Below are 16,910 nucleotides of genomic sequence, written 5' to 3'. Positions count from 1 at the left end.
CACATTTTTCACGCAGAGGGTGGTACGTGTATGGAATGAGCTGCCAGAGGAAGTGGTGGAGGCTGGTACAACTGCAACATTTAAGAGGCATTTGGATGGATATATGAATAGGAAGGATTTGGAGGGATATGGGCCAGGTGCTGGCAGGTGGGACTAGATTGAGTTGGGATATCTGGTCTGCATGGATGCGTTGGACCGAAGGGTCTATTTCCATGCTGTACATCTCTGTGACACTTCATTTTCAAGTATGCCTGGTGGTGCTTCTGGCAGGCTGTCCTGCATTCTCCATTGAACCAATGTTATTTCCCTGACTGGACAGTGATGGTTTAGTGCAGGATTTGTGCATCTCAAGGTGGAGATTGTGCGAGAGTACAATTCCGATGTTGAGGGCCCACAGTGCCTCTTGGATGCCCAGTCTTGAATTGCTAAATCTATCCCCTTTTGCACTCGTAGTGCCACACAATATGTTGGAAAGCATTCTCAATGTGAAGGTAGGACTTTACATAGAACATTACAGCGCAGTGCAGGCCCTTCAGCCCTCGATGTTGCGCCGCCCTGTCATACTAATCTGAAGCCCATCCCACCTACACTATTCTATGTACGTCCATATACCTGTCCAATGACGATTTAAATGCACTTAAACTTGGCGAATCTACTACTGTTGCAGGCAAAGCATTCTATACCCTTACTACTCTCTGAGTGAAGAAACTACCTCTGACATCTGTCTTGTACCTATCTCCCCTCACTTTAAAGTTGTGTCCCCTCGTGTTTGCCATGTGCTGTTCCAGCAATAAAGTTTCAGCAAAGCATTCTATACCCTTACTACTCTGAGTGAAGAAACTACCTCTGACATCTGTCTTGTACCTATCTCCCCTCACTTTAAAGTTGTGTCCCCTCGTGTTTGCCATCCCCATACTTGGAAAAAGGCTCTCCCTGAACTCCGGAACTCAATCCCTCTATTAATAAAGGCCAAAACATTGTGTGCCTTCTTAACAACCCTGTCAATCTGGGTGGCAACTTTCAGGGATCTGTGTAAGTGGACACAGAGATCTCTCTGCTCATTTGCACTCCCAAGAATCTTATCATTAGCCCAGTACTTTGCATTCTGATTACTCCGTCCAAAGTGTATCACCTCACACTTGTCCACATTAAACTCCATTTGTCACCTCTCAGCCCAGCTCTGCATCCTATCTATGTCTACCCTTGCGGTACGCCGCTAGTAACTGGACACCAAGATGAACATGTTCCATCAACTACAACCCTTTGTTTTCTTTCAGCAAGCCAATTACTGATCCAAACTGCTATGTCTCCCACAATCCCATTCCTCCGCATTTTGTATGATAACCTGTGTGGGGAACCTTATCGAACGTCTTGCTGAAATCCATATCCACCACATCAACCTGTTTACTCTCCTCTACCTGTTTGGTCACTTTGTCAAAAAACTCAATAAGATTCGTTAGGCACGACCTACCCTTCACAAAACCGTGCTGACTGTCCCGGATCAGATTATTCTTTTCTAAATTGTTATAAATCCTATCTCTTATAACCTTCAACTGAAGTGAGACTCACTGGTCTGTAATTACCAGGGTTGTCTCTACTACCCTTTTTGAACAAGGGAACATTTTGCTATCCTCCAGTCCTCAGGCACTATTCCTGTAGACAATGATGGTTTGAAGATCAATGCCAAAGGCTCGGCAATCTCTTCCCAGAAGATCCTAGGATAGATCCCATCAGGCCCAGGGGACTTGTCTATTTTCACACTCTGCAGTATTTCTAATACCTCTTCCTTGTGAACTTCAATCTCTTCTAGTCTAGATGCGAGTATCTCTGTATCTTCCTCGCCAACATTTTCATTTTCTATAGTGAACACTGTCGAAAAATATTTATTTAGTGCTTCCCTTATCTCCTCCGACTCCACACACAACTTCCCACTATTATCCTTGATTGGCTGTAATCTAAGTCTCGTCATTCTTTTATTCCTGACATACCTATGGAAAGCCTGATCCTATCCGCCAACAACTTCTCATGTCTCCTCCTGGCTCTTCTGAGCTCTCTTTTTAGGTCTCTCCTGACTTCCTTGTAACCCTCAAGCGCCCTAACTGTATTTTCACATTTTGTCCTAACATAAGCCGCCTCCTTCTTAACCAGGGATTCCACTTCCATATTAAACCACGGCTCACGTGTTCTACATCTTTCTCCCTGCCTGACTGGTGCATACTTATCTAGGACACACAGGAGCTTTTCCTTGAGTAAGCTCCACATTTTTAATGTGCTCATCCCCTGCATTTTCCTTCCCCATTCTACGCTTCCTAAATCTTTCCTAATTGCATCGTAATTTCCCTTCCCCCAGCTGGAACTCTTACTCGGTGGATTACACCTATCCCTTTCCATCACTAAAGTAAACCTGACAGAATTGTGATCGCTGACTCCAAAGTGCTCACTTACTTCCAAATCTAACACCTGGCCAGGCTCATTACCCGTACTAAATCTAAAGTGGCTTCGCCCCTTGTAGGCCTGTCTCCATACTGTGTCAGGAAGCCTTCCTGCACACACTGGACAAAAACTGACCCATCTGTAGTACTCGTACTGTAGTGATCCCAGTCAGTATTTGGATAGTTGAAGTCCCCCATGACAAGTACCCTGCCTTTCTTACTCCTATCGCGAATCATCTTTGCTATCCTTTCCTCTACATCTCTGGGACTATTCGGAGGCCTATAGAAAACTCCCAGCACGGTGACTTCTCCTTTCCTGCTTCTAACCTCAGCCCATACTACCTCAGTTAACGAGTCCCCAAACATCCTTTCTACAACTGTAATATTGTCCCTGATCAACAATGCCACACCTCCCCCTCTTTTACCATCTTCTCTTGACAAGGATTGTGCATTGGTCACTCCTACAGATACATTCATGGCCAGATGCATCTGCAGCCAGCAGATTGGTAAAGATGAGCAGATGCAGTCTAACAGCAAGTCTTTTATGACCCGACCAGTTCAGTTAACAGTGCTGCTACTGAGCCACTCTTGATGGTGGACATTGAAATCCCCCACCCAGAGTACATTTTCTGCCCCTGCCACCCTCTGTGCTGACTCCATGTGTTGTCAAACTTTATTAGGCAATGGAGGATGGTAATCAGCAGGAAGTTTCCTTGCCCATATTTAACCTGACTTCTCTGGGCCCAGAGTCCACTTTGAATACTCTGAAGGCAACTCATTCCCAGCCGTATACCACTGTGTCTTTAACTCTGCTGCATCTATCTTGCCAGTAGAACAGGATATATCCAGAATGATGTTGCTGGTTTCTAAGATATTGTCTGCCATACTCACTGAATCATCTTAGAATCTCTACAGTGTGGAAACAGACACTTTGGCCCAACAACTCCACACCAATCCTTCAAAACGTACCCCACCAAAACGCCTTCCCTACCCTTTTATCCTAGATTTACTCAACTAATGCACATATCTCTGAACATTATGGGCAATTTAGCATGGCCAATTCACCTAACTTGCACGTCTTTGGTCTGTGGGAGAAAACTGGAGCATGCAGAGGACACGGGGAGAATGTGCAAACTACAGACAATTGCCTGGCTTTGGAATCGAACCCGCGACCCTGGCGTTGTGAGGCAGCAGTGCTAACCACTGTGCCACTGTGCCAACAATGTCAGGCTGTTGCTAATCAGTCTGTGAACCAGCTTTCCCAATTTTGGTAGTACCCCAGCCGTTAGTAAAGAAGATTTCAGAGTTGACAGGGCTGTTTTTACCAGGTGAAAGTGAGAACTGCAGATGCTGGAGATTCGAGTCAAGATTAGAGTGGTGCTGGAAATGCACAGCAGGTCAGGCGGCATCCGAGGAGCAGGAAATTCGACGTTTTAGGCAAGAGCCCTTCGTCAGGACTGAGGCTGGAAGCCTCTGGGCTGGATAGATAAATGGGAGGGGGTGGGGCGGGGGAGAAGGTAGCTGGGAGTGCAAAAGATGGATGGAGGAAGGGGTAAAGGAGCAGAAACTTCCTCGAATAAAATATTGGGAAAACAGAAGTCAGTATTTTCAGTCTTAAGCTCTTGATGGAAAGGAACTTTGGAACAAATTTATTTACTAACTGAGCAGTTACTCATGTCTTACAAAGTTTAATTTTAAAAAAAAGTTCTTTGAATTAATGTATCTTATTTGAATTACATTTCAGGAATCTTTCGAAGAAGTATCAGCCAAAAAAGAACTCCAGAGAAGAGGAAGAACAGAGGTGATTGTCCTTTTAATTAATTAAAATAATAGCACAAGCCATGAATTGTTAACTGCAGCAAAAATACCAGACACCGTTTTGCATACAAAAATAGAAATTGCTGGAAAGGCTCAGAAGGTCTTCCAGCAGTTGTGGAGAGAAATCAGAGTTAACGTTTCGGATTCAGTGATCCTCAGAAAGATAGTGTTGAGTTATTCTTCAGTACTTTAACTTTCTTCGTTTATAAATGATCATGCAAGTCAGTTGTGTTTTCAAATTAGCAGAAACAGATACTTAAGATTTTTCCAAAATTACTGTGACCTAGTTTTGTCTTCTGAAATAGCACACAATTTTAAATTACAGAATTTGGCAAATATAATGTTGACACCTTCTGATGATGGCGGAGATGGACAGTAAATAATCTAAAATACATTTAAACCTGATTATTCTAATGCTTTGCTTAGCATCTTGTTATACAGTAGGGGTGTTAGTAGTATGAGAATAATAACCTGTGAAATGATAAATGGTTAGAGGTTAGGGGAAAATGCATGAAAGTGGTGGAGATAAAATGACACTGCCTATTTCTTTCACCATAGCTTGGTTTCTATATATTTTCTCATGCAAATCTGCTGATGGCTCTTTACTATTAACCAAGAAAATGAACAAAGGTTGCCCATTTCTTTACACCACAAATTAAAAACTAATAATCCAGGAATATTCTAAATAGATGTATTATGTTTATTTTTGTTTGAAATTAATTGATGCATGTGCTATTTGGATGATATACAAATTCTCCAACACTGTACATTGATTTTTTTTTATTGCGTTATTTATTGTAAGCCGATTTCTGTTTTGAAGTGTTGCTTTTATGTATCAATTGTTAAAGTGTTGTCAGAAGAATTTATTAATGTTAGTCTCTGTTTGTATTTTAGAAAATTTACAAAATCAACACATCCAATTTTTGGAAGTTCAAGATAAATTTTGGAAGTTGTTTGCTTCTAGATTTGATATATCTTAACCATCTGACTTTTGATTTAAGAATTTTAGAATTGAATCTTTAAGAAAATGCAAGTAGCATATCACTGAATACATTATTTTGCAGATACACATCATGTCAAGCATTTCTAGCCATTTTGAATGAAATGAACGACTATGCAGGCCAGCATGAGGTGATTGCTGAGAACATGAGCGGGCTAATATTTGCTGAGCTGTCACGCTACATCCAGGAACTCAAGCAAGAACGGAAATTGGTAACTTCTGTGTATTGGCCATTTGTGTTTATTACTGCTGTTAATGCAAAGGTTTGAGCTCCTAACAAAGCTCTATTTGTAGACTTTTACACATCACCTCTATCATTTCGAACTGACACAACTGACACTAAACTATACTGGGAAAAAAAAATCAGTCCTCCAACAGACATGATGACTGTTAGAACTGTCTGACTTAAAACCTCCATAAAGCTTTAACTAGCATTCAATTTGACATTTGAAGTCAAAGTGGAAATCTCAGAAATTTTAATTGGTTTTAGAGCCCCTTGTCTGGCATGGGGATAGAGACTAAGAGGGCACTCAATATTTGTGATACAAATAATAAATTAGTAACTTCAGTTTAAATTGCTAAAAGTGAGGATAGGGTTAGATTTTGTTGCAAGAACAAAACACTCAATGTCATGATAGAACAGTTACATGCAAAGTTAAGATGCCTCTGCTGTAGCAAAGGAATATGTGCAAACTTTAAGCTGAAATGTGTAAGATTTCCAGCCCCACTTAGTCTCTTTCCATTTCCCATGCTGCACTCTTAAGTGCTATGAGCATGGGTATTTCATATTGTGCATTAGTTTTGTGATTCAGTTATAATTTCATGTCCAGGCAGTCAAACTCAGTCAAGACTAAATCCAGTTGAGACTAGCTTGAGAAACAAATAATATTCTATTTCTTGAGAATATTTCAAATTGTGATCAGAATGGTATTAAACTCCAGGACTTTGACAGGATGTTGGAAAGGGTGGATAATTGACAGATGGAATTTAATGGAGAGAAGTAAGAAGGAATTCACTTCGGTAAGCAGAAGGCGTTAGGCAATATTAAATAATAGGTATTATTCTTACAGGGGTGCAGAAACAAACCTGGAGGCATGTACTCATAATTGATTGATTGAAGCTGGCAGAACAGATTGAAAGAGCAGCGAGCAAAGCACAAAGGATTCTAGCCTTATAAATAGGGAAATAGAGCAAAAAAGTCAAGGAAGTTAAACCACTAGTTTTGCCTAAACTGGAATATTCTGTCCCTTATTAGGGGCCAAACTTCAGGGATGATCTGAAGCTGTTAGAAAGAGAGCAGGATAGACTGGAGTATGGTTCCAGTGATGAGCAATTTCATTTACATCAATTGAAAAGACTTGGGTTGCCCTCCTTGGAGGGGATGAGGAGATTTGGATGCATTCAACATCGTGAGGGTCTGGACAAAGCAGAAGTTGTTTGCATTGGGAAGATTAAGAACCAGACACTATTTAAAGGTTAATGGCAAAAGAATCAGACATGGTCATTGGTGGACAAATAACAGTCAGTAAAAACAGAAGGAATAACCTATTTATGCAGTGAGCAGTTACTCCATAGAATGCATTCCTGAAAGTGTGACAGTGGCAGATACAATTGTTGATTTTAAAAGGGACCTGCTTTATTGTCTGAAGAGGCATGCTTTGGATGGCTACAAGAGAGGGGTTGAGATTAGATTCTCTACACTATGGAAATAGGCCATTTTGTCCAACAAGTCCATACAAACCCTCTGAAGAGTAACTCATCTAGACCCATCCACTACTCTACATTTACCCCTGACTAATGCACTTAATACTCTGTGCAATTTAGCATGGCCAGTTCACCTGCCCTGCACATCTTTGGATTGTGGGAGGAAACCAGAGCACCCGGAGGAAACCCAACGCTGACACGAGGGGAATGTGCAAACTCAACACAGACAGTCGCCTGTGGTGGGAATTGAACCCAGGTCCCTGGCGCTATGAGGCAGCAGTGCTGACCACTGAGCCATCATGCTGCTCGAGTGTTGTAACAATGTAATGATCTGGGCAGAATTCTAACAAGCTGGTGATAAATTTATTGTGTCTGAGGCACATACCTGAACATATAGACACACAAGCGCATGCACATTACTATCAGCAGATTTAAAAATGATCAAATTCATTAGTTTTTTTCTGATGTGAAATTATTCAAATTATAGCTACAAAAATGCACAGTTTCATTTTTCATGCAATCAAGAATTACCTTTTAGAGTTACATATCCTCAGCACTGCTGTTCTACAAAACAAATTGAGGGAATTCTAAGAAGTGATGGGATGTTTCGAAGTTCACAGTGATCTGATATTAAAATTAGCATTTGTTTGAATTTGAAAGTTCTAGGGTATTTGTACTTAGAAAATTATTGAGTTAATTTGCCTACAGCTCTTTACAGATAATCTCTCTGCTTGTCTCAAAGCTACCACCAAGCTCCAGTTGCCTTCTCTGAGAATTTGCACAGATAAACACAGTTATACAGCCGTATCAACACTGTCAATTTCTCCAACTCTGATCCTTTATGCATCCTCCTCACCTTACCTAACTGTTGACAATAAACTAGGCCCAATATTTCATCTTGCCTCTCCATCTACCACCCTCTAAGACCTTCCTGAATAGAGTGTAAAAGAGCAATGATGGTCCATGAATCAAGTTATCTGCACATTATAATGATGTTCACATTGCTACAATGTTTCACAGCTTGATATTAGAGTCAGGAGATAAGGTCCAGTAGCTTTACCACAAAGTATCCTTCTATCAGTTAGCCTTGTTATAATGATAGTTGTATTTACTGGCATGACTACTTATTTAATGTTCACTGTTATCCATGGGCAGCACGGTGACTCAGTGAACAATATGAATTCGCAGAGAACAAATTACATGTAGCAGTTGTTGAATATCAGATGTTTAATATTGGTGAGAGAATCCAGGCCCAATTGTCGAGTTAGAGTTTTATTCCTACTCATCACTCCAACAACACAGGTTGCCTGTTTCCTATCGCTCCAGTATCACAGCTTACTACTTCCTTATATATATTTGTAGATCTTTTTAATCAAACCCTACAGATATTTATATACAGATTGGCCACATGTCAGGAGCAGATGCAACTTGAATCTGGCCCAGAGGTAGAGACATTCCTTCTGTGCTACAAGTAACAATGCCTTAGAGGGGGCATTCGTGAAATGTGTACGATAATATGGTTTTCTGGATGAATGCATTGAGGAACTAACTAGAGAACAGGCTGTCCTAGAGTGCTATTGTTTAATGAGAAAGGAGTAATTAGCAATCTGGCTGTGCAAGACCTCTTGGGAAAGAGTGACCATAATATGATAGAATTCTTCCTCAAAATGGAGAGTGATGTAGGTGGTCCTGAGATGAGGGGCCTGAATCTAAATCAAGGAAACTACAATGATACGAAGAGTGAGCTGGTGATGTTAAATTAGAAAATGCTACTTAAAGAGATGATGGTGATCAGGTGATGGCAAATATTTAAAGAATGCATGGAGGAACACAACAATTGTTCATTCCTGTCTGGCATAAAAATAAAACTGGCCTGACCATGGGAAATTAGGGATATTATTAGATGCTAAGAAGGAGCATAGAAGTCGGCCAAAAAAGCATCAAACCTGAGGATTGGTAATAGTTTAGATTCCAGGAGAGGAAGACAAAAGGACTGATTAAAGATGGAAAACAGAGTAAATTAAAGTGCATGGGATTGAGGGTCGAACTGGTTGGCAAGCAGGAAACAAAGAATCGGTATAAAGGAGTCATTTTCCGAGTGGCAGGCAATCACTGGTGGATACAGTGGACATAAATGCTTGGATACCAGCTATTCACAATGCATGTTAATGATTTTGCTGAGGGAATTAAATGTAATATCATCAAGTTTGCAGGTGAAACAAAGCTGGATGGGAGTGTGAACTGTGAAGAGGATATCGGTATGATTTGGGCAAGTTGACTGAGTGTGTAAATACCTGGTAGATGAAGTATAATGCAGATAAATGTAAAGTTATTCACTTGGCTACCAAAAACAGGAAAGCACATTATTACCTGACTGACAATAGATTGGGAAAGGCGATGCTTGGGTGTCCTTGTACTCCGGTCACTGAAAGTAAGCATGCAGTGCATTAGATAGTGAAGGCACCAAACTTGCTGCAGTTATACAGGTCCTCAGTGAGACCACACATGGAATATTGTGTGTAGTTTGATTTCCTTATCTGAGGAAGGGTGTGTCTGACTATTGAGGGAGTGCACAAAAGGTTTGCCAGGTTGACATATGAAGAGAGACTGCATCGGTTTGGACAACGTTAACTGGAGTTTAGAAGAATGAAAGGGGATCTCATAAAAACCTATAAAATGCTAATGGGACTAGTGAGAGCAAATTCAGGAAAGATGTTCTGATGACTAGGATGTCCAAAACCAGGATCACAGTCTGAGGATATGGGTAGGCCATTTACGACTGAGATGAAGAGAAAGTTGATGAGCCCGTGGAATTCTCAGCTTCAACTGCTGTCTGTGGCAAAGTGCTGTCAAAAAAGGAGTTAGATATAGTTCTTAGAGTTAAATGGATCAAAGGGTAAGGGGCAAAAGTGGAAACGGAGTACTGAATTGGATGATCAGCCATGATAAAATTGAATGGCAGAGCAGGCTCAAAGGCCAAATTGCCTACTTCTCCTATTTTCTATGTTTCTATCAGCTTTAAAATGCAATATTAATCTTCAATCTTCCTTTATTCAAACATTTTGTTGAGTGTTTATTAACCCATTGTGCCCACAATGACACATTATCAGCGCAGCAATCGGTGCTGCTACTGAATCTTTTTAAAGAAATTCTTCAAATATTTTTGCCGCCATCAATAAGAGCAAGCATTTCTATTGTTGGTGTACTTTGTTCTGGAAGCCACTGAATCTTCTACTTTGACTTATTGCAATGGGGCTAACATTTTCCAAGTAAGATTTCTGATATAATAGGGCACTCAAATGTATTCTGCCTGATACAATCCAATGTACTAAAAACCTCTAGAAGCCGACTTCTGTTTTTGAATTTTGCTTTAAGCGCATTTATGACTGTACTTTCAAATCCACACACCCCATTCAAAACAAACCGAAAAATGTGCATCATCAAAGTCTGAGCTGAGATGTCACCTTTTTAAAAATAAAACCTTAAGTTATCTCAAGAATGTGCATTCAAAGAAGTTCTGGATTTACATATTGATGAACCGAAACCTGCAACCCATCCTAAAAGACTTGACTACAATCCAGGCTTTTGCAGTATATACTTTCAGTTGGATAACACTGTGATCTTTTGCTATAAATTCTGTGTCTTATGGTCTTGTGCTCCACAACCACTTGATGAAGGAGCTGCACTCCAAAAGCAAGTGCTTCCAAATAAATCTGTTGGACTATAACCTGGTGTTGTGTGATTTTTAACTTTGTATGTCATGGTCTCCTGTCCAGACCCTTTGCTGCTGTACTTAACTCATCAATTTCTCCATTTGTTAGCCTCTTCTGGTAAATATTTGAAACTATCCTGGGTTTTTCCGCTCTTTTAGAATAAAGTATGTGTCTCTGAACTAAACTGGTTTAAAATGGCCTTGTATTATGTCTTAAGTCTTGATGGACTTTTTGAGACTTAGGCTTTAATGAAAGCCTTTGTGCCTGCGTAAATTTAAATGCTGAAAGAAAATTTTAAATTTGGGAACTAATCAATTATTATTGATGAACAATATCTTTGACCAAAAGTTAATTGACATTTGCAATATCTTCTATGCAATCAAAAGTTCTGCTGTTTATAACATTACCCAAATATATACTGCAAATTGTTGCATTTGGATGGCTGGTTTATGATGCAGAGTGATTCCAAAAGCGTGGGTTCATTTCCTATGCTGGCTGAGGTTACTGTAAGGGCTGTCATTCTCAACCTCTCCCTTGCCTGAGGCGTAGTGACCCTCTGGTTAAACCACCACCAATTCTTTTTTGTGAGAGAGCAATCCTATGGCATGGTAAAACTAGCTATTTTACCTTTAAATGTTTTTCTCTGTTGCTTGAAGTAATGTATTTTGCTGACATTTGAGATCAAATCTCAACTACTTTAGAATATATTCAGATTCACGTTCTGCAATAATTTCCAGACTCTTATTTGTAAAGTAATAAATTAATAAAAGTTTTTAATGATGAAAAACAGGTTTTAATCCCTTTAACACTTTTGGAACCTGAAAGAAAATGCAAATAACTACTAAAAGCTTCATAAAATAATTTTTTTTTGCAAATGTATGTGCTGTAGACGTATTGGCATTATTTAAAAATAGTTTTTAAAATTAATTTTATCATCTGATATTCTCCTGAAAGGCGGTGTGGCATAGAATCATTGATGGAGTTCAGAAGGTGCATTTATCCATTGGTTAGTTTGGAACCAGAACATTTTTTTACAGAAATAATAATGAGTGGTGTTTCTCTTTCAGCATTTCCAAGAAGGAAGAAGGGCACAACAACATATAGAAAGTTGTTGGAAACAACTTGAGAATGTAAGTCTGATCCACAGTTTGCATGTAGTGCATATAGCTGCCTTGATTACAGGCAGTTATTGCTCCTGATTGTAAGCAAAAATGAACTTGTTTTATCGTATGCTACTGGCTTAAGAGTTAGGTTTAAAATCTTGAAGGGTTTGAAACTTAAGTAATAGTAATTTAACATAAAAAATTACTTAAGTTACTTAATTATTAAAATAAAAATGAAATGTTATGTCTGATGATTCTCATTCTTCTGGTCAGAACAGGCTATACTCAACAGGTAAAGGTGCCTGGATTTTGATGACAATGCTTTTATTCTTACTAGAATTGTGAGAAAGTGACTGTTGCAGATTTCAGTTTTTGTATTTAAAAAGTCACTTGCCATTTTTGAAAAGGAATGTATCCCTTCAATAATGATTTTTACACAGGAACTAAGACCTTGATTATTTAATTTTGCACTGTTTTAGTACTGCTAGCATTTGGAGGTGAAGCAGTTAAGAGCAATATGTTACAACTTTTTAAATAAAGAAATAATTTCATCAGCTTCCCATGGAGCTGTATGTGATTTGTCATGATTGGTGCATAACAATGCAGTTTTTCTTTTACAAAAGTATCATTGGGCATTTTCTGTTGGAATGTGTTTCGAGAAAATGGTTTTATTTAAATATTGTATGAATGACAAAAGTAACCAGCAATAATTTTAAAAGAGACTGGTTTTTGTCATTATTTCAGAGTTAACCAATGAAGAAGTGGAAGAAAATTGAGAAACCAGTTGGTCACACTGTAGTAAATAGACTATTCTTTACTTACCCCAATGTTTTGCAAGGCTGGCAAATGCACTGTTGGAGTCAAAACTGAAGAGCGTTTTTAATTTAAGTTGCTAGCTTTAAAGCCCTTTGCATACGTTGAAAGTTGGCAAGACTGTATTTAACTGGGATTGCTCCATTTAATTCTACAATCTGCTCTCTAATAGAGTAAAAGAAGATTTGAGCGAGATTGTAAGGAAGCAGAACGAGCTCAACAACATTTTGAAAAGATGGATAATGACCTGAATGTAACAAAGGCTGATGTGGAAAAGGTAAGTTGAAAGCAGCTAATAAATAGTTGAAAATTGATGTCATGTGACCGTTACACACCTTGTAGTTTAGAGTTTGTTTTGACATGACACTTTTTTTTAAGGCAGTCATGAATCTGGTGAAAATTTGCTTCAATTCTTTGTACTAACATGCAAAAGTACTGGTGGTGGTGGCAACATGTATCCAGGCCCTTGTCTGTCTTAATGTTGGAGGATGAGTGCTGGTAAGAGCCCTGGTGAGTTGTTGCTGTACATCTAGTGGAAAATACACACTGTTGCTAATGTACATCAGTGGTGGATGGACTGAACATTGAAAGTTTACTTGGTGTGCTGGGCTTCTTTGTTGTCAGTGGTGTTGAATTTCTTGCATGAATTTGGAGCTGCACTTATCCAGGCTACTGGACAGTATTTCATCATACTCCTGACTTCTAGCTTTTAGATGGTGAATAGGATTTGAGGAGTCAGGAGGTGACTTACTCACCAAAAAATTCCTCAGCTCTGACCTCTTGTAACCAAAATATTTAAATGGATGATATAGTTTATTCCCTGGTCAATGCTAACCCCCCCCCCCCCTCCCCGGTTGTTGATAGATTTAACAATGCTAATGAGAAGTAAGGGCAGAAATAGGCCAAATGTTTGGCCAATTGAGTCTGCTTTGCTGTTTAGTAAGATTGTTGCCGATCTGAAAATCTTCAACTCCACTTTCCTTCGAAATCCCCATGACCCTGGGTTCCTGAAATAACTTCACAGAGGCCAGTATCCCATGACCAAGTCACCCTTTATTTACACATGGAAAGTCCTTGACATTGATCCAGCTCCCTCAGAGCCAGTTCTGAATGAGCAGAACCTCTGACACTCCTGTTAGATCTGTCAGTCAGGGCTCCCTGACTGGACCCAGATTAACAGCCCCAACCAGGGAACTCATATTCTGAGGTCCACCTGACTGACCTCGTTACAATCACTACATCCCTTCCCCTCTGAATCAAAGTCATAGGCCTTTTGTAGCTATTCCTGAGGCATTTTAGCATCAGATCAAGTTCCTCCAACTTTGTTTCTGATAAAGGCAGCGAGTAACACACAGTAGCTTGCCTCTTGCGCCCGGAGCATCTAGGAAGAAATTCCATCTCTTCAGGTGGCATCTGTTGATGTGGTGACATCTGCCATGTCCATCTCATATTCAGAGGGTATCTTCAATATGTGAGGGAGAGGAAGAATGCACAGATACCAGAACTGTCGAAAAAGCTGTTGAGGAACTGGGTATGTTTCTCTCCTTGCGCGTTTTCAGGTTGCATATTGTCCATGTACTTGTTCAGGACCACCTACCCAAACATTGTACACCACCAGACCTGATCTCACATTGACCATGCCTCTTACTCTTACCCATGCAGGGCTGTTCCCATGGTTCTTACACCAAACTTTATTCCCTGAAGTAAACTGTCATTCTTGCTTAGTGGATTCTTGTGTCCAGCATTCTTGATGCTGTCCCCACCCCACAGGTCCAGAAAGAACAGATTTAGTTTGGTGTGGAGTCTTCTCCCCAATAACACCTCTGCTGAAGCTATCCCTGTAGTTGTATAAGGAGTGGTCCTAGAATCAGACCGGATCTGGGACAGTTTGGTGTCTAGTGAAGCTGTAGGCTGTTTGATTAAGCCTACCTTCAAATTTTGAATTGCTTTTTCTACCAGACTATTGAATGATGAATGGGACAGGGCTTCTTTATATTACGAATGATATTCGAATTTAGGAAATATTCACATTCCCTGCTGGTAAGTAAATTGCCCATTATCTTTCGGGAGTCTGTGTATGCAGTTTTTCTATAATTGTCCCCATGTTTGAATGAATTCTGTGCTCAACCAGGCACTTTGAGCGGGTGTCCTCAATGACTCAAAACATTTGAGCCCAGGGTTTACCTGACCATTCCCGTGAATGTGGGGGAAGCTGCTGGCAGTAATTTTTGTTCTTATTGGCACTCTGGGCGCTGCCCACCAATGTGGCTATATCTGTATCCAATTCAGGCTGCCAGTCACAACTTCTCACCAGTATCTTCATCTTGGAAACCCCAGGTAACCTTGGTGGAATTTAACCAGTATCTGGCAGCAGCCTTTGATCAGGACAATCACTTTTACTCACCGTAATAATTTATTGCATTCTCTAACCTAATATGGTCTCGCTAGGTCCAGAAAGGTTTCAATTTTGGTTTTTTGGTTCCCACCATCACCACCAACTATTTCAGTTTTGCTCTGACTGGATCATTCTGTGTCCAAAGTCTCATATTGTCAGCTGTGACTGAAATTGTGTCCAGAAAATTGAAACCATTACGGACTTTTCCAGTGATGGTACCATGGTAGTGGTGGTGTATCTGTCAGTGGGAGGTGGCTCAGTGCACCCGCGTTTACTAATTGGCCCACATTGAATTCAGCCTGAAGCTATGGGTTGTTTAGTTCTCTTTAGGTCGACCTAGCAGAGGTTTGTGGTCCATTATTATTACAAATTTATGTCCATAAAGGTATTGGTAGAACTTCCTGAATCCAAGTATGACTGCCAAACCTTCCTTCCTTTACCTGGGTGTATTTATGCTCTGCAAGTCCTGGATGCATACATTATTGGGCATTCCTCTCCATTGGACCACCTATGAGCCAGAACTACGCTGATTTTGTAGGGGGAGGCATTGTACGTCAATACCAGATTTCGCTCGGGATCATAGTCTGCCATCGTTTTAGAGCATGACAGCTGTTTCTTCATTTCCCTGAAGGCTATGGCTTGGCTGTGTGACTATTTCCAAGGCTGACTCTTTTACAAAAGTTGATGCAAAGGTGCCAGAATGGAGACCAGGTTGTGCATGATCTTTCAGCAATAATTCACCACCCAAAGGAAAGACATAACCACCAGTATGGATGTGGAAGCTAGGGCAACATTTATCACGCTCGCTTTATCTTTATCTTTCAATAGATACCACAGTCTTGTCGACTGTGTAGCCCAAACCAAGCATTTTTGCCTTCTAAAGCGAGTGCCTGCCAGAGAGAAAATTTACACAGGCTGAAGATACCCCAAATGGTATTCTGCTATATAGGTTGAAACCCTTAAGGGTATTAATTGGAACATATCTCTGGGAAACTTTGTGACTGCAGTGGCAATTATGCATGACTCACACCAGCTTCGTGGAGGGGGCATAGACACACAGAGAGACGCACAGACACACTATCTTACTGTTGTTCAAGATCCCTCATGCTACCCACTCCAAAGACTGGGCTGGTTTGATTTTTTTCCTTCACTTTCCAGCCTACTGATCTCTGCCTGTACTTTTGCAGGTAAGGCAACTGGCACTGCTCGGGCCTAACAAAATTCTGGAATATCTTGCTGGGAAACATCCAAGGTGGCCTTGGCTCCTTTGATAGTTCCCAGATCTATCTTAACACTATGTATTTAATTAGGACTTCCCTCAGGCAGCCATTTTCTAATCAGAATATATTGAACCAATCTAGGTGGAACTTTGTCAAACAATTTTACCCCATCAAGCTTGGGCCCAAGCCTTTTGCTACAATGAGTGGTAATTGAATCAACTGTTTCTCGTAAACAAAGTTGTACCTTTAATCTGTAAAGGTTCCATGGTACAGTTTCTCAGCTTAACTGAAGTCTTGCACAAAAGGGCTGGAGCCCTTAACAAATTGTGTCAAAAACTGGTTCTGTGATCACTGAAACTGTCACGCCATTAGAACTGGGTGACTATTTAACTAGATCTTCATATTGATTGTAATTTGAATGTTACTAAGCAGTTTAACTGTTCCAAACAAGATATGGGTGGACTTTCCAGGGTGTGCACTCTTATGGATAGTTCTTTTATTTCGTTTATGTGTACAGTGGGTCCCTTTTGCTGTCTCGTGTCTACGTATTGGCAACAATGACAATGGCTTGCTGGCCCAGATCCTGAAAAAATTTTTAACTGTTTGACAAAGGATTGACTTGTTTTGGAGTTTACTGTGGGCTGACCTAGAGTTCCTCTGTTCAGGATATGTCGTCGTCGTCCTCCTCCTCCTCCTCCTCCTCCTCTTCCCC

General features: G+C 40.3%; 1 protein-coding gene across 13 annotated transcripts in view; it reads left to right on the top strand.

Annotated features, from left to right (window-relative positions):
* Window positions 1–16,910, top strand: part of LOC122564919 (formin-binding protein 1) — a 206,934-nt gene that overhangs the window by 68,164 nt on the left and 121,860 nt on the right. For all 13 annotated transcript variants that reach the window (XM_043720393.1, XM_043720401.1, XM_043720399.1 and 10 more), the window contains exons 3-6: window positions 4,177–4,233; window positions 5,315–5,462; window positions 11,735–11,797; window positions 12,756–12,860. In XM_043720393.1, the coding sequence (XP_043576328.1) occupies window positions 4,177–4,233; window positions 5,315–5,462; window positions 11,735–11,797; window positions 12,756–12,860 (373 nt within the window). The remainder of the gene's footprint in view (window positions 1–4,176; window positions 4,234–5,314; window positions 5,463–11,734; window positions 11,798–12,755; window positions 12,861–16,910) is intronic.

This window comes from Chiloscyllium plagiosum, chromosome 30, assembly GCF_004010195.1.
Source record: "Chiloscyllium plagiosum isolate BGI_BamShark_2017 chromosome 30, ASM401019v2, whole genome shotgun sequence".
NCBI classification, from domain to species: Eukaryota; Metazoa; Chordata; class Chondrichthyes; order Orectolobiformes; family Hemiscylliidae; genus Chiloscyllium; species Chiloscyllium plagiosum.
This window is presented reverse-complemented; position numbering and strand designations above follow the sequence as displayed.